At 35.1% G+C, this 18696-nt stretch overlaps 1 protein-coding gene and 2 long non-coding RNA genes across 4 annotated transcripts; 2 read left to right on the top strand and 1 right to left on the bottom strand.

The window, feature by feature from the left end:
* Nucleotides 1-10159: 10159 nt before the first annotated feature.
* Nucleotides 10160-15074, top strand: LOC140808276 (uncharacterized). 2 transcript variants are annotated; one of them, XR_012112850.1, is made up of 6 exons: nt 10160-10274; nt 10350-10465; nt 13255-13356; nt 13535-13594; nt 13725-13877; nt 14938-15074. It is a non-coding gene; the product is annotated as an uncharacterized lncRNA (long non-coding RNA). The 2 variants fall into 2 exon arrangements; XR_012112851.1 differs by having other exon boundaries at nt 13255-13360.
* Nucleotides 14880-17143, bottom strand: LOC140808275 (uncharacterized). Its single transcript, XM_073165351.1, has 2 exons — nt 16726-17143; nt 14880-15537 (listed from the first exon to the last, which is right to left on the bottom strand). The coding sequence occupies exons 1-2, from the start codon at nt 17105-17107 to the stop codon at nt 14909-14911; spliced, it is 1011 nt and encodes a 336-aa protein (XP_073021452.1). The 5' UTR covers nt 17108-17143; the 3' UTR covers nt 14880-14908.
* On the top strand, nt 15072-15930 carry LOC140808277 (uncharacterized). The gene is made up of 3 exons (XR_012112852.1): nt 15072-15209; nt 15344-15545; nt 15803-15930. It is a non-coding gene; the product is annotated as an uncharacterized lncRNA (long non-coding RNA).
* Nucleotides 17144-18696: the final 1553 nt, after the last annotated feature.

The following is an 18696-nucleotide window of genomic DNA, read 5'->3' as shown; positions in this document are numbered from 1 at the left end:
CGTCATCAAATTTTTTGAAAGAAATATTTTAGTAGATTCGAATTCCTCGAGCTATGATAAGTGATGGGGGAATACTTTGTTTAATAAACCCATTTGCTTCCATTAATGAACCCGCTGTACGGAACGTTCGCACAGCGCGCGGCGGCTGAGCGCGCGACGTGCGGAACGTCCGCACGCTACGCGTACGGCATGCTGTCGTGCTGTGCGCAGGGCTGCCACCACAGCCCGAAACGTTCGGCAGCGGGCGGGCAGCGAGGGCGGCTACCCGGGATCATCTCGGGAAGCGTGATGGATGATGAGCTTGAATTGTTTGGGCCTATGGTGCAATTTTCTGATTTTTCAAATTTTTGGGAAAATATGATATTTTTGAAAATTGGTTCAATTTTTGTTTTGGAAAATTGATTTTTAGAAAATTAATAATTTTCTTGTGAAATAAATAATTAGAATATGATTTTAATTATTTATGGTAAAAATGAGTTTTACAAGAAATCAATTATTATTGATTTAATTTGAAATTAAATAAAGTGGTTTATTTAATTTATTAAATTTTTTAATAATTTTAGTTGTTAGTGATAAAATTATTAGATATATGATTTATCAATTAATTAAATTGTTTAATTAATTTGATGTTAATATTTGATATTAAATGTATGAAGGGCGATCTAGAGCCTTGACCAATGTGTGAGGTGTATGTTAGGATATTTTACTGTTTTTATTCATTTTATTAATATTTGATATTATTAACGTGGGCCTGGTTTATGGCCCGTTCACACCCCCATGAGATGTATCACTTATGTGCCATGGCTATTTAAATGTAATTATTAGAAATAGTGGGAGATTAAGACTGGAAGATGGTGGGCCCGATGAACGAGATGAAGACTTGTAAAATATTGGAAGCACTTGTAATAGTTGCATTTGCATCCCTGCATTCACCTAGGTTTTGAACATGGATCCATGTATTGCTCAAATGGATCTAATAGTGTTGGCGATCGATCATCCTTATTTATTGTTGAATATCATATTATGATATATGCGATATATAGTAGTATGCATACATGTATATTATTAGATAATATAGTTGCATTAATCTGGCAAACATACAAACCGTGGCATGCGATTTTTTTATTAAAATGATGAGACAAATTTAAAATTAAAATCCCTCATTTTGAATAAGATTCAAAATTTATATCAAACCGGAAAAGTAAATATTAAAAGAGTTTAATTTTTCCTTGCCTTCCATCAACTGTGGTTGCATGTTGATCGCTACCCGCGGACAGTGTCTGACTCATATTATTGGGGATGCTTGTACGCCGGAAAGCTGTGACTTCCACCGGACATATGATGTGAATTGAGTAGAACTCTCATGACTTCTGCTCATATTATTGGGGGAAATCATGGCGGCCGTCTACTACAATTCAATATTAATGGGTTGGTTTGACACGCGAAAATAAGCGGTGTCATATTATTGGGTCCTTATTAAACGTGAGGCAAAACACGCGGAGGTTGCATAGGGATGCAATTGGATTCTAACTTTTAAAAATTATAATTGGCTGATATTATTCGTGATTATAATTGGCTAATTGGACTCTACGTGCCTAATAAAGAAATACGTTTTCTCTTTTTCATCAGAGGGTGGTGGAAATGTCAAAATAGTGAGAGAGAGATTTACAAAATAAAATCCATATTTTATATCTTAAAATTATTTTAAAATTATCAGCAACCATTATTCTGTTTCCATATGAGTATATTTTCGATTTCATCACATAATCCAATTTTGTTATTAACAAAGCTAACCAAATCTAATTTTTTTCAAGACTGGTTGGGAAAATTGTTCTGAATTCGGAGAAAATGACATACACACTATTGTTAGTCCTGCTGAACTGACAAAGCATGCAAGATGGTAGGATCATAGTATACATGCTAAAATGTAACTTGCTAGCTTCTATGTCAAATGAACTGTAGGGACAGTTTGAGGAAATTTGGAATGCTGCTGACATTCGAATGCACGTGCAAGAGTTGTATGGTGCATGAAACTATGCACACCACTTTCAAGGAACTCATGACTACACACATGCAAGACAGGGCTTTGGCCCATGAGCGTGGTGTACGTATGACTGGGCTTATTGAGAATGTGGTAGGCCTGGAATATGTGATTCCTAACAAGTTACTAGATAACATCAATTTGTTGTCTTTCTCTTCCTCATTTGACGGGGTTATGGTGAACTTCAATTTGAATAAGCTAGATGATATTTTTTAAGAGCTAGTCAATACGCTTATAACTTATGAGATCACCATAAAACATGGAATTTTTGTTTTTCTTATGGCCCTCTCGTCAGACGAAAATGGCCCACAAGATAAGGGAAAGAAATGTTCTGCCTCTCACAAGAAAAACAATCACAATAAGAAGCAAACTCTGAAAGACACTTAAAAGGCCTACAAAGCCCGATAAGTTAGAACATATTTATTTCACTGCAAGAAGTTCGGACATAAGAATATATGCGCCCGAAATGTTCTGGAAATGATAAGTGAATGTCAAAGTAAACATTATTTCAACAACAAACAAAAGAAAGTTAGATGATCCAAATCCACACAAATATGGCACGCTAGACAAGGTCATATTTCCCAAAGAAGGATGCACAAACTAGTGGGAGAAGGCGTGTTTGACTCGTCAGACATAAATTCTCTACATACTTGTAAATCCTGTCTAAAAGGAAAAATGACCAAGATTCCATTCAATGGAAACGTGGAACGTGCGCATGGTCTATTGGATTTGATCCAAACAAACGTTTGTGGCCAGCTAAGTGTTAGCACAAAATATGAGCAATCCTACATCATTACCTTTACAGATGATCATTCGAGGTATGAGTAATTTTATATGATGAAATACAAATCTGAAGTATTTGAAAGGTTCAAAGAATTCAGATTTGAAATAGAAAACAACTAGAAAGAAGTATTAAGGCACTTCGATCTGATCGAGGTGGAGAATACTTAAGTGCTGAATTTTAGGGTTATCTAAATAGAGAATGAGATTCTCTCACAGTGGACTCTACCAGTAACACCACAATTGAATGATATTTCTGAACGTCATAATCAAACCTTGTTGGACATGGTTCGATCTATGATGGGATTTACATAATTGCCTACATCGTTTTGGGGCTTTGCGCTTGAAATTGTGGCACTGTTGTTGAATAATGTACATACTAAAGCAGTGGATAAAACACCATATGAGATATGGATGGGAAAAACTCCCAAATATTCTTACGATAGAATATGGGGATGTCCTTCTTACGTGAAGCAGACAGTGAGAGACAAATTGGATAGTAGATCCACTTTGTGCTACTTTGTAGGATATCCAAAGAATTCTGTTGGATATTATTTCTATCATCCCAATGAAGCAAAATGTTTGTTTCAAGAAATGCCACCTTTTTGGAAAATGAATTTCTATTAGATAGGAAAGGCAAGATTATAGAACATGAAGAAATTCAAGATACTCCCTCAACTGAAGAAGTTTAACCCATTTCCCAAGAACCGGTAGTTGAAGTACAAGCTCCTAGGAGGTCTGATAGGGTTATTAGACCACCTGCAAGATATACGCTTCTTCATGAACAAAGCCTTGATGAGCATTGGGTTGGATGTGATCCAATGAATTTTAAAGAAGTAATATCTGATACTGATTCAGCCAAATGGCTTGAAGCCATGCCGTCAGAAATGGACTCTATGTATTCAAACCAAGTCTGGATATTGATGGATCAACCTTAGGGAATCGTTCCCATAAGGTGCAAATGGATCTACAAAAGAAAGCTTGGGGCGAATGGAAAGGTAGTGACCTTCAAAGCAATGCTGGTTGCAAAAGATTATACTCAAAAGCAAGGAGTTGACTATGAGGAAACTTTTTCACCAGTTGCTATGTTTAAGTCCATTAAAATACTACTAGCCATAGCATCATGGTATGACTATGAGATATTGCAAATGGATGTATAGATTGCATTCCTCAATGGAGACATCAAAGAAGAAATTTATATGTCTCAACCTGAGGGATACACATCAGTAGGAAGTGAGCATGAGATATGCAAACTTTAGAGATCAATATATGGTCTCAAGCAGGAGTCAAGGAGTTGGAACCTCAGATTTGATAGCACTATCAAAGAGTTTGGTTTTGCTAAGAATCCTGAGGAACCATGTGTGTACAAGAAATTTAGTGGGAGTGCAGTGATATTCTTGGTACTTTATGTTGATGATATCCTGCAAATTGAGAATGATGTAGGATTATTGCAATCAACTAAAGTATGGTGAGCAAGTAAAATTCTCCATGAAAGACATGAGTGAAGAAGCATCCTATGTACTGGGAATACAAATCTATAGAGATAGATCAAAAAGGATGCTGGGGCACACCCAAGCAATATATATCGATACCATTCTAAATAGATTCTCTATGGAAGAGTCCAAGAGAGGATACTTACCAATGTGTCATGGTGTTACTCTATCTAATGCAATGTGCCCCAAGACTGATGAAGAGATAGAGATGATGACACGTATCCATATGCGTCAGCTATTGGTAGTATCATGTATGGTATGATATCGACACGTCCTGATGTTGTTTAGGCTCTGAGTGTTACAAGCAGATTCAGGCGAAGCAATGCATTGGAAGACCGTGAAAGATATTCTTAAGTACTTGAGAAGAACTAAGAACTTGTTCATGGTCTAAGGGGATGGAGAATTAAAATTGGAAGGCTACACTAATTCTAGCTTCCAATGTGACGTAGATGATTCGAAATTGACATCTTGTTTTGTATTCATGCTATATGGTGCGGACTTTCTCTTGGAAAGGTTCCAAGAAAGACAACGTTGCGGGTTACACCACTGAAACTGAATACATTGCTGCATCTGATGCAGCCAAAGAAGTAGTTTGGATGAGGAATTTTGTCCAAGAGTTGGGCGTTATTCCTAATGGAGTTGATCCAGTCCCGTTGTACTGGGACAACACTGGTGCCATTGCGTAAGCAAAGGAACCATGGTCTCATCAGAGATCCAAACATGTACTGAGGAAGTTCCACATCATACGAGATATAGTGGGAAGAGGAGACATATCAGTTGAAAGAGTCCCCTCTGCAGATAATGTTGTTGATCCACTTTCATAGCCCTTGCCAGGACCATTGTTTGAGGAGCATTGCGAAGCAATGGGATTAAAGTTAAGGGTAGTTGGCTCTAGGGCAAGTGGGAGATTGTTAGAGCAGATGCCCTGCAAACCAACGGTTGGCTAGGGAATTTATTGACTCAAGAGAAATAAACAATCTTTATTTTAATATAATTTAACCTTTTATGATCTTATTATACTTTATCTGTATACCCATGCAAACAGCATAGATAAAGTCCTTGATTATGCTTTAATACAAATGAATCGTAATTCGATGTTGAAACTCATTTGTAAACACTGCATATTCTAAATCGTTCCTAGTCGATTCAGCCGTCTAAAACATGGATAAAGGTCGCTTGAGCTCGAGACTAGCATCTATGATGTTGTATACTGCGTTTCTTGGTAAGGGCATGAAGATGTCCAAACATGCAGATGGGTAGTCATATGATAATTATACCGAACAACCCTCACTCAGACTTTCCAAGTGGTTATCATTCATCGAGAGGATAAGTCCGTGGTTATGATTGTACACCATTAGTCCTTACGACCTGGGACATCACTGAGGCTCTATATGCTAGGGCGGTCCTTTGACTCGTTTACCGGCTCCAGGAGAGTCATCAGGTGGCGAGGTTGGGTATTGTAGTCGGGGATTCACCGCTCACCTACGGGTGTGGATATCCTGTGTGATCTGATGAAAGAACATTTGAAGTCTCTGAACATCCGTAAAAATATGCATGTTCGTGTCAGTTATCATTTCAGTTTTACACTATATCAACCCTAAGTATTCAATCTATATTTCAGTTAGTTTCCACACTTTTATCAGTTGACTGATTTATATTGACAAACAAGATTTTAGAATCAGTTCCTCAAAGAACTGATTCACATAATTGAAAGAATACAAAAAAATTTAGGTGTTTATTCAACCCCCTTTCTAAACATTAGCCGATCTATCAGGAATATTTTGGTTTAGATAGCAAGAGCTCAATCCAGTTTTTGCATGTACAATATACATGTAACTTATGTAGCCCAAATGGGAGATTGTTGGAATTATTTTGTGGGCTTACATATTTGATTAATTGTACATGGAAAAGCTATCTAATAAAGAACCCAATAAGATGATCTAGTTAATTATGATTTTGAATTGGTATGATCCATTTTACGTATAGAAATCTAGCTCAATTAAGTCTTCTATGATGGGTCGAAGACTACTAAAGTTATATAAAGTTATAATCTCCGAGACACAGAGAATAACACAGAATATATACGGTACACATATTCTAGATTTCTCTCATTCTCCCATATAAAGAAAGAATAAGGTGATTGATTCTCTGTTGTCTTGGAAGATTTACAACTCCAACGCTAGATCAATCAATGGATTCTTGTACGTGTTTACTGTTATTTATATTTTCTGATAATTCGACATAAATTATTGGCATGTTGTGATATATGGATTTAATCACATCATTTATATATTTATTTTATTAAGTCTCCAACTTAACAAACTCATACTCAATAAGAGTATTTGTTTGAGATCAAAATTCGCATTTCCACTCCGATCCGTTGGTTTTTGGTTTATGAAAGCTTATTGTTTTCTTTGCATGGACAAAAACATGTGTAGAATTACCCATAAAAGTATAATCTTGTTTTTCCTCAAACTAAAATGACGAGGGGGGTGTCTCGATCGATTCCATTAAAACAATACTGTTTTTTTATGGAACTAGATCAAGAATATGATATACCTTATTGTAAAGTTTTGTTCGATGCATTCACAATATGCAATTGAATCATTTTTAGCATATTAGGAGTTGATATTTATATTTGATCATTTAATAAAGTAGGGGTCTGTTGAGTTTTCGGCACAATCTTGTTGAGGGGGTAAGTTTTTTTAGGCACTGTGTTAGAATTTATTTTTCAATGATCTAAAAAATTATTCTATCTACTATATATTGTAACATTAGTGCAAATTTTTTTATGAAATGGTTGGAGCCTGATAAATGACTGATAGCCAAAAAATTTTGTTACAGACTTGGTTTTAAGCACTACGCTGATGTTGTTCACTAGTTATTATTGTACAAAATGTTTTCTTAAATCATCTCGCGGGTTAATTTTACAATACAGAATTCTTATCCGAACCGATTCATGAATACATATTATTTTTTATGTCAAAAAATATTACATTTTTCTCAATATAGATTAGGTCAATCCCCGTGTCACGAATTATTATTTTAATATCATTTTCCAAATTAAATTTTGAAGGAAAAAAAACAGTCAAGGGATTGATTTGATTAGTTTTAGAGAGCTCTTCCTATCTAATCTAATTAAAAAAAGTTATTAATTATATAATGAAATTTTTGACTCCAAATATATATATTATAAAAAAATGAAATACTAAATCATCAAACATGAAATATACAAAGAAAACTTCAAAAGTAAACTAAGGTTTGGAATAAAAAATTTAAATGGGTAATTTAAAAATTGTTATCGTTACTATATAAAGCCACAAATGGATTCAAAACATTTTATTTTGTGTTAATACATAAATTAGGTTAAATATTTTAGTTTAGAATTTATAAATATTTCTGAAAACTCTGTTTAAAAATACCAGAGTGGCGTAGCAGAAGCGTAGTGGGCCCATAATCAACATGTCCCGGATCGAAACCTGGCTCTGTTAGAAGAAGAGATCATCTTCCCGCGTTAAGTTTTTTATTGTAGATAATTTAGAATTGTGATAATTACTTAACAAATGAGCTTGTTAGGGAAAAGGGCTGTGGGTCAAATGGTGGATTTCGCGCTTCGCATGAGAGAGACACGGGATTCGACCCTAAACACTTCTTTCGTTATATTTGGCATCTGTACTCATTCTCTATCCTTATATTTCATATATTAAGTATAAAATTGCCACGATTGTTCTCTGTTTGTGTTGGATCTCGGTTTTCTACATGGTCAAACGCAGCGGAAGTTTTAAAATTTTTATTTATTTTGACAATCAAAATATGATTTGTTTGAGCGCTCGTATGATTTTAACAAAACATACATAGGATGTTAGAATTGTTATACCTTTGGTGATTAAATCAGTTGGCACCAACTGATTTGGTATGACGGATCTAGCTCTTGATGAATCCCTACGATCTTTCTTCAAGAGACTCCTTTCTTTTTCTTCTAATCAGGTCCACGATTAGATTGTTTGATCCTCTTCCAAATTGCAGTAAGAATACTAGAAGATATTTAATGTAGGAGAAAATTAATTGAGAGACGGCTCAAAATTCTTTCTCAAGAGAGGTGGCCCATTTTTGCTTGGAGGATGGAGGCTGATTTTCGAAAAATCTTATAGTGATGGCTAGGGTTTTTCTTCTCAACTCTTATTTATAAGTAACCCATGATCTAATCATCATAGTATAATAATTGGGCCATTTAATTAACATTAATTGACTTGAATACTTGATTAATTAATTGAACTAATCATACTAGTTTAATCCATTAATCAAAGCCCATTAATAACTTTAATTATTTAATATGTTGTACTTGTACTCCTACAAGCCCATTAAACATATTATCCACCATATTTAATTTATTAATTAATCAACTCAACTCTTGAGTTTAATAAATTAAATACATTATAAATTCAACATTTGAATTTATTATTTAAATTGTAAATTCAACTCCTTGAATTTATATCACCTCCAAAATTTAATATTTAATAAACCCAACTTTTGAGTTTAATAAATTAAATCCATTATAAATTCAACATTTGAATTTATTATTTAAATTATATATTCAACTCCTTGAATTTTATCACCTCCAAAATTTAATATTTAATAAACCCAACATTTGAGTTTAATAAATTAAATTCTCAAATTTTATAAATTCAACTCCTTGAATTTACTAAATAATATAAATTCAAATTCTTGAATTTATTCTCTCAACGGAAAAAAACGATCCAGTGCTTGTGTGACCCTCAATGGTTCAGGGATACAGCTAGCCGAGGGTTCACAACTCTTTGTGATTCAAGACATAATCCTTTATTCGAGCTTACCCTAGTTAGCCCCATTCTTTTCATCAACACCTTGATCAAGAATGTCAGAACTCATCTCTGATTGCACCCATCGGATCATGGTAAGAGCGTCTAGTAGCATCGCCCCATGATCCCCTAGGTATTACTGATAGTGCCTGCAAGAACCAGTCGATTATGATTAACGTACATTACGGTCTCTTCATCTCATATATCCCGATCGAATCTGCAACAATTGGTTCATCGAGGGTTGCATATTCATTCGATAACTATGTGATAACTATAATAGTGGCATCGCGTGTACTATTTGAGAACTCCTTCTCTAACATACATTTCATACTCTGGCCAGAGATTCCATGCACTATTATTTCATCAGATCACACAGGATATCCACACCCGTAGGTGAGCGGTGAATCCTGACTACAATGCACTGGCTCCTATATGTGTCGTAACTGTACCTAACCTCGCCACCTGATGACTCTCCTGCAGCCGGTAAACAAGTCAAAGCACATCCCTAGCATATAGAGCCTCAGTGTTGTCCCGGGTCGTAAGGACTAATGGTGTACAATCATAACCACAGACTTATCCTCTCGATGAATGATAACCACTTGGAAAGTCCGAGGGAGGGTTGTTCGGTATAATCATCATATGACTACCCATCTGCATGTTTTGACATCTCTATGCCCTTACCAAGAAACACAGTACACAACATCACAGATACTAGTCTCGAGCTCAAGCGACATTTATCCATGTTTTAGGCGGCTGAATCGACTAGGAACGAATTTAGAATATGCAGTGTTTACAAATGAGTTTCAACATCGAGTTACGATTCATTTGTATTAAAGCATAATCAAGGACTTTATCTATGCTGTATGCATTGGTATACAGATAAAATATAACAAGATCATAAAAAGTTAAATTATATTAAAATAAAGATTGTTTATTTCACTTAAGTCAATAAATTCCCTAGCCAACCGTTGACTTGCATGAAATTACTCTACCAGTTTGATTATTGCTTTTTTTTTAAAATAAATGATTAGCAGGGCCAAAGGAATCGCGCAAAAGAAAAAATCTTACAAGTTTTTGTTGACGCGTCGCGCAACTTCCTTCAATTTGCTTACCTCTTATCAAGTAACTTTGTTTTCATGCATTTGTTTGTTTGTTTTATTTTACTTTGGCATTTGATATTGTCGGGGCGTGAAGCAGAGTTCAGCAAAAATGATTTGGAGGAGGTTCAGAAGCTGCTTGTCTCTGCCGCTGCAGATTGTGTCCCTCCGGACAGGAATTCTTTTGTTGTACTCCAATCCAAAACTGGAGTTGAGGTAACTTCCTTTTTTTCAGTTATTTAAACCTTGAAAGTCATTAGATATTGTTTTCTCCCTGTCCAAATGGTTTATTGTACCCTCGGTTTTGAAAGATCATTTCTGTGTTTTGAAGTCAATCTTGGATCGTGTGTATGCTGTTTTCTAAAATTTACAGAACTATGATATTAATTTTTGTTTCCGATTTGGTTTGTTGTACTGCAAAGCTCATATTACGTTAAGAAACTGATACGGATAATACATTTTTTGTGTTGTCCAGTGTCGGTGCAAATGTTCTTGCGTTGATCGCCGAATTAGGATGCTTAGCTTTGTTAAACTGCTGGATGATTATTTCTAATTTATGCTCGTGGCATAAGATGTCATACATGTTGTAAGAGCCGTCTGACTCAGTGGTTGAAGACTCATGCAACTCAGTAAAACACGAAAAAACAGGAACTGGTCAAGGACCACTATCCATGTTTTGATTGCGAAGTAGAATTTCAGTATGCATATGAGCTGGCTTACTATTGAGAAAACCCAGTTATCTGGGCTCCAGGGCTTCGATAATCTTAGTTTTCAACTTTCATATGATTTAATATGTGATTTTATCCATTATATGTGGATCTATTTTATAACAGTGCTCACTAATTGAAAGGACAAACATCCTTTAGTGCTGGAAAAAGATGATTGCTGGTAACTTATAAGTGAGGAGAAAATGTAGGTTGACGAAGTTTATGTTAAGAGTAGGTTTCCATCAACTCAACTTGTGGCTTGGGTTTACTGACACTGATGTAAAAACGATTTTTATTTTAATAATATTTTATGATTTTATCTGATTATGACATTTATTTTATTTGTATACCAATGCAAACATCACAGATAAAGTTCTTGAATATATAATAGGTACCATGAAATCTTCCTCTCAACGTAAGACCATGAAACTCATTAGGAAGTGTTTCTCTCCACATAAGACCATGAAACTCATTAGAAAGTGTAACATATATTCTAAAGAGGCTCCTAGTCGAATTAACCGCATAAAATAAGGATAAATTTTGCTTGAACTTGAGACTAGTATCTGTGAAGTAAATGTCATGTTTCATTGATAAGGGTATGAAAGATATCCATTCATACAGATGAGTGATCATTTGATAATTCACCGAACAACTCTCTCTCAGACTGTCCAAGTGGTTATTACTTATCGAGTGGAATAGTCCGCTATTATGGTTGTACACCATTAGTCTTTAGACCCGAGACAATGTAGAGGCTCTGCGTACTAGCATGCACTTTGATTCGTTTACCGACTTCATTGAGGGCAATCAAGTGGTGAGATTGAGTATAGTTTCGAAATACGTAGGAGTAAATACATTGTAGTGGTGGATGCTACTAGACGCTTTTTCCATGATCTGATTGGTGCACTTAGAAATGAGCTCTGACATTCTTAATCAAGGTGTTGATGAGGAGAATGAATCTAATTAGAGTTAGCGCGAATAAAAATAAATGTTATTCTAATCCCATGGAGATGTGAACCCGCAGCTAGTTATATCACTGAACCATTGAAGGTCGCACAAGTATTGGATTATGTGTTCTTGTTGAGAAATTCAAAGAGATGAAATTGACAACTAAAGTTTGATGGAGATCCAATAGAAAGCCTATAAAAGAGTTTATAAGTTGATTCCATAAGATGAAAGAAATTGAAGTTGACTTAATTTTTAGTTGAGTAAGGAAGGTGGGACTGCCTGTTTTGGTGAAGGAGTTCACAAAACTTGCAATTGCCAAACATGGACATTGAAAATTTTGATATTCGAAATTTTAATTTTCATTATATGAACAAAATTTGTATCATTGGTATATCAGTGATGTCGGATCGTCGGTCGGAGTTATAATGAGCTCACAATTATTTATTTATTGAATTTTGAAATTACTAATTAAATAATAGTACTAGTAGCAATGGTTACTAACATGTACAAAATTCTCATAAAATATTCTAGAGGGTTATAGAATTAATTAACTAAGGAGTTAATTAATAAAATAAATAATTTTTATTTAATTTAAATCAATATGTCTATGTATGTATTAAAAGTGCATGTTGAAATATATTAATATTTGTATATACTTTATATGGTGATTTAAAGAAGTGTATGTATATATATTATAAATAGATCATATATTGTCAAAATTAATAAAAAAAATGATATAATAATGATATGAGAATTTTAATTAATGAAATTAAGAGTCTTGGTGAGACTAGGATTAGGAATCCTAGTGGTGTACAACTTGTATATTGTAATAAATAGGTTATCAAAGGTGGATAACACGTAACATTAAAAACACAACAAAAATTCCTTCTTCACTTCCCAACAAGTTTCTCCCATCCCAAGTTTTGAAGAAAAAAAATTCAGCCGAGATTTCTTCCTTGTGTCGCCGTATAGACTCTGGATTTATGAAATTTGGGTGTCCTATTCTCAACGAAGAAATTGTTTGTGATTTCTATTGCAATTCAAATAAGGAACATAGTCTCTGATAGTTGGCTTGGTTTGACGATCAAAGACGAAAGAACCGTTCGAAGAGAGATACAAGAAGGGTTATCTCTGTCCAACATAATTTACGCGAAGGTAACAATGCTAAACACCTTATGGACGTTTAAATGCATACGATGCCCAAGTAAAGTTTCGAGCGTTGAAACTAAAATTTAAAAATTCTATTGCGTCTTGAGTGCGAGAAAACGGTGTCCCAACAATTTAATAGATGATATTTTATATTTTTCATTTTTAAAGGAAAATTAAATGCAATCTCCATACTCTTGCTTTTAGGTGTGCACATTCCAGTTGATTCTGAAAAATGCATCTTCTTTACTTGATGATAAAGATCCAATCAAGTTGGAAGCCGGGCACCAAACTAAGTGATCTTATACAGTATGTTTTCATTTGGTTGATTGATCCTTAGCCTGTTGTTTCTTTTATATCTCCATTATCTCGGAATCATTTAACTTCGCACACATCAAAAGACTGGAACTCTGAGAGATAATGACCTGAGAGATTTTAAAATTTATTTCAGCAGATTCATTCAGTAAAATTTTCCTCTCTTATGCAGATTGTTTACATCTCTTAGTGGCATGACTAGAGAAGGGGATGTTGCTCTAACTTCTATCAGGTATGTACGGCAAGTGTTTTATTAACATACATCACGCTCTTCTAAATCAATCTTCAAATTTGAGAAACTTTTGAAAATTTATTGATTCGGAATCATAACATGTTATGTATCATATTTTACTGTCAAGCAGGCAAAGAGTTGTGTTGGACTTAAGGATGCAATAACTTCTCTGAACAACTTTGAGCAGGGTATCAAGAATTGTCTTGAATTTTGATCGCACTAAGTTTTGGCAAGGCCTAAACCACCACTTCTTGGACATGAACTCAAATGAATTGTGAAACAGGTGCATTATTGTTTATCACCAATTTTAGGCGCTGTTTATAACGGCTTCTATGGAGACCTTGTATAGTTCACTCGGTAATGCAATGTCATGTTTGCGTGTTTGTAGGCTTTTTGTTTGTTTTTTTGGCATACATCACTATCACATGATATCAAAGTTGTCCGATTGAAACTTGAAAATTTTGATTTATATATAAAAAAAATTGATGTACATGGTTCCAAGTTTCTAGGTGACAGGTCATTTAGCCTCTCATTTTTGGCCAATCTTCTAAAACTTGACAAATGTATGTTACAGTGGGAGTCCAGATATTTAGGTGCACCAGATCGGAGAGAGTGCACCTTTTTTTATAAGTAGTCACCATCCACATCAACTTTCTTCGATATTTTTTGATTCATATGAAATAACAAAATGAAAAGACAATAGGCTGTGAAGCACATTCCATTTGTCAAGAACTCTCTGTAATTTGTAAATATCGTTTTGCATTTGTGGATTGCAAATGGAAGAGTTTAATGGTTCATGTGTATTTGCAATGGATGGAACTATTCTATCTTCTTGCGTTGGTAACATACATATGGAAATCATCCAATCATCCATTATAATTGCATTGGTCGAATCTTTTTGGAAATACAAAGAGCGTGCTAGTTTTCTTATAGTTCTTCATGGTAGTACCATGTAACATAGGCGCACATTTTATGCTAATGCCTTTAAATCAAGTTGAAGATTGCCAGACACTAGAATTGTTGCAGAATTATGCCTCAAAAAAAGTTCTGCTCCTCCCATTCTCGTTGAAATCTACCAGTTCAATTATGACTGCTTAAAGTTAAAGGACATTTGTAAGTGTAAAGTGAACCATTTTTGTTCTTTATTAATGCTTCATAGTCTTTCAGAGTTGCAAACTGGATGATTTGCTCTCATTTAATATGATAAAGTCTATGATAACATGTAAATGACACTCATAAGATTTATCACCTACCTCTATAATGTGAAAGTGCAAGTTTTAATATGTATATCAAGTATTCTACTGAAACTTCGCCTCATGAAATTGTTTGATTGGGTGAACCAGAGGCCTGCAACAAATACAAGCGGCCACATGGTGCACCGTCATCTGGGTGATTTTGAATAGATCTAGGTAAGCTGCGTAACTTATTGAACAAATTTAGTGGATCTTCCAATAATCCGAAATTAGCATCTGGGTCACCAATCTGAGAAAGAGTAACATCGGAAAACCCTAGAGATGGGAGTAATTCATCAGGCCAATCACAGTAGAAATGAAAAGTGGAGCTAGATAGTGTTGTTGCCTGTTTGTTCATGAAGTCTGCTAAGAGAACTGTATGGGTAAGCTGGCACTTTTCGGCAATGATTTTAAGTACTTTCATAGCCTGACAATGTGATAGATAGTACAAGATACCCTCCAAAATCCATACTGTACTCTTCTTTGGCTCGAATCCTGATATTTGAAGCTTTTGAAGCCAGTCATCTTCAGTCAAGTCAGCTGCCACTCTACTCAATGATTTGGCTTTCAAAATGGGTTGTTGTTTCTCATCCATTGCATTCACAGCTGCCTCAAGAATATCAGTTTTTGCTTTCAAAACTTCTGGAAAATCAACCTCGAACATACTGCTTTCTTTCAAGCAGCTGAGGCGATATGCCCTTGCATCCATTCCTGTGCAGGTAAGAAAGAACTTCTTTCATCTTATTTATTGAAAATTTTGATATTTGTTTCTTGTGTTTCTTCCATTTTTATTAACTTTACTCATTATATATAAGTCTTGAATTATTGTAGGAAGGATGAAGTTTATACATTCACTACATTTGGACTTCGCTTCATCATTTGGCTGGCAGTTTACAAACAGATTAGGGGGTCAAATCTAACTACATTTCAAAGATTTATGCATGTTCTAATAGTTTTAATTGTTTCTCTGATACAGCGAAAACAGGAGATGTGGAGAGTTTCTGGTTTTCACTGTGTTTACATATTAACTGCAACGAAGTTTGAGATGGACTCTACTTTTGTGCTCTTTATTTTGGACAAGATTATGAGCATTTAAAACTTTTGGGCTTCAATATCATATATGGGTGATCATTAAAAAAATTTACTCTGTGTTAGACAAATTAACCAATATTTTCCGTATAAGTAAAACAAAAATGTGACCACTAAAATGGTTGTTTTTTCCAGCGGCTCAAAATTTCTAAAATTTAACGAATATTAGTCTTTATGTTGATGCTGAAATTTATTGAAACCCATTTTTGTTTTTGACTTTGCCATATATTTCTTGGTCACATTAAATAATGCCCGTAAGGAGGTGGGATTAGGACTGTTGCAGTTGGAATCCAGGTACATATTTTACAATGGGAAGATGTTATTTTATGGATCACCGGTGAAATTGACGAACACAGCTGACATTTGTAAGTATAGCATTTTGGCTTAAGACTTACTTTACGGTGTTAACTAATTTTCCTGTTCCTATGGTGTGCCGGGGTGAATTATCATAATGCGAATTTGGTATAGTTAGTGGTTAGACTAGAAACTTTTCCCAATTGTCAATTTTGAAAAGCAACTCCGAAATTATATTTATTCTGAATTGTCCAGTTGTTTCATTCTCAATTGTCAATTTTTCCTTTTCCCATTAACAATATTCATACATCGGAAACACTGATACGCCATCAAATATGGGAAACATAAGCTGATTTTTATGTGAAATATTAATAGTTTAGCAATGGTGATCCCAGTTCAATTTTCTATAATATAATAGACCACTTCAAATTAAATCTTCTCAATGTCATTTCATTTTAGTAAAATGCAGAACCAAAACTATCTGTAGGATAAAATTCAAAAAGGTCGACACATTACCTGCACCCAGCAGCACCACCTGAGCTCCGGCACAATGAAAGGAATCGAGTGCCGCCTCGAGTTTCGAATCAATCCAGAGGGTTCGAACAGCAAGAATCACCCCCGAAATCTCCCTGGCATTATTAAGCCTGTCTTTCTTAATCTTTTCATAAATGCTTCTCAGGTACGTCTCGCCGGCTAGCAGCTCTGCTACCGGATCATGTATCATGTGTTTCCAAGACGCTCTTCCGGCTGCCGTCTGGCATCCTGATCGACGAAGGGAGTCCCAATCAGTTTCAATAGCTGCATGAAGAGTTTTAACGGTGCCAATACTTAGCAATTCAGGTAACTCAAGCTCTGGCCAAGAATTGTCTTCCGGTAATCCATTTCCTTGACTCGTCATACTATTATTGTGTGACTAGTGTTATCTTTCATTCAAATGAATAGATGAAAGGGAAGAAGGAAAGAGATATACCCGCAAAATTTATATAATGAAGAAGGGAGGACATTGTAGGTAGGGATAAGAAAAGAGAGCCACACACAAAACCAACGTCTCAGAAAGGTGCTCGAGTGTGATATCCGAACTAGTTTTTTGAAGGGCAAGAGAAGGTGAAGAAAGAACCACGAGTTGCTTCCAATTCATATCTTTGTTGCTTTAAAGGCCCTTTTTCCCTTTCGTACCTCTCTTTTGGCAAGTTGCAGAACATGTCCTGTCTGTGGTGGTTCCCACTTGCATCCTTCTAGCTTAGGTGTTGCATAGAGCCAATTGCTCCCTTTCTTACCATTTCATATATTTATCATATACTAGCTACTCCCGCTGTCCCCATTTTCTTGCCAAATTTACTACAATAACAACCTGGCGTTGGGGAGTGATAACTGCTGAAATGTTGCTAAATCCCTCTTGTAGGTTGAGGAGAAAAAGAGAGAATCCGCCGGGGAAGTCTATGTTTGTAATGTCTACTTATTTAAAAATGAGGAAATATATATATATATATATATATTTATTTTTAAAGAAAAGAGATCGCATTTTGAAAATAAGAATTTGGATATTTGTGTATGCATGCATTCCTTCTTAAAAATATCATTAGCATTTTCCAATAAAAATATAACGGACATAAACAAGTAAAAATCCTAACATCCAACAGTAAAATAAATCAGCGTATAAAAATACTCATATCCTTTCAACATCATAAAATCGTAAATGTGCAGAAAACATGCGGTCCTCGGGTCGTGTCGCCCCACCAGGTCTGCCTACTCAGAATTCGGTACCTCCAGTCCTCTCGATATCATGTTCATCTGCATCACACACACCTAGTGAGTCTAAAGATTCAACATGCCTTTACCAAAAATAACAAGTATATATATATATATAGCACACAATAGAGAAAAATACCATATTCATGATACCTTTCGTGAAATTTACAAGTGTAATATAAACGTGCCGTATGAAATCGTTACATGTCAAAACAGCTCATCATCATTCATCGTTCAACATTCATCATTTATCATTCATCGTTCATTTAGTGACTTCAGTTCATTAGTGCTGACTATTTTACATCATTCTTCATTTACGATGGATCCATCATGCATAGAACTGCGGTACCTGGTCGGACATCAGGGACAATATAACACATCCACTGTGCCTGAGCCTCATCATCAGCATTTACATATACGTCTTAAGTATTTACATATATTTCGATATCCACGACTAATTCTCATAATTCAAAACTGTAACGTACCGTACTTTTACTAATCAAATTTTTGCAGAAAATTTAAAAATTTTCTTAAATAAACATGAACGTTTAAGATTCATTAAAAGAAGTAATCTGTATGTCTCACGAGTTGTTGCAACAAAATATTTGAAAGTTAAAGTTTGTCAAAAGTATTAAATGTTTGCATAAAACGTAAAACATGACGGTCCTCGGGTTAGCCTCCCGCTCAGCCAAAGCCTGTTCTTGAGTCCCCACCGTCAGTCTCCTCATAACCATCCTC

The sequence above is a fragment of the Primulina eburnea genome, chromosome 12, assembly GCF_022965805.1.
Source record: "Primulina eburnea isolate SZY01 chromosome 12, ASM2296580v1, whole genome shotgun sequence".
Lineage (NCBI taxonomy): Eukaryota > Viridiplantae > Streptophyta > Magnoliopsida > Lamiales > Gesneriaceae > Primulina > Primulina eburnea.
Note: the sequence above shows the minus strand (reverse complement) of the source record. Positions and strands in the feature narration are given on the sequence as shown.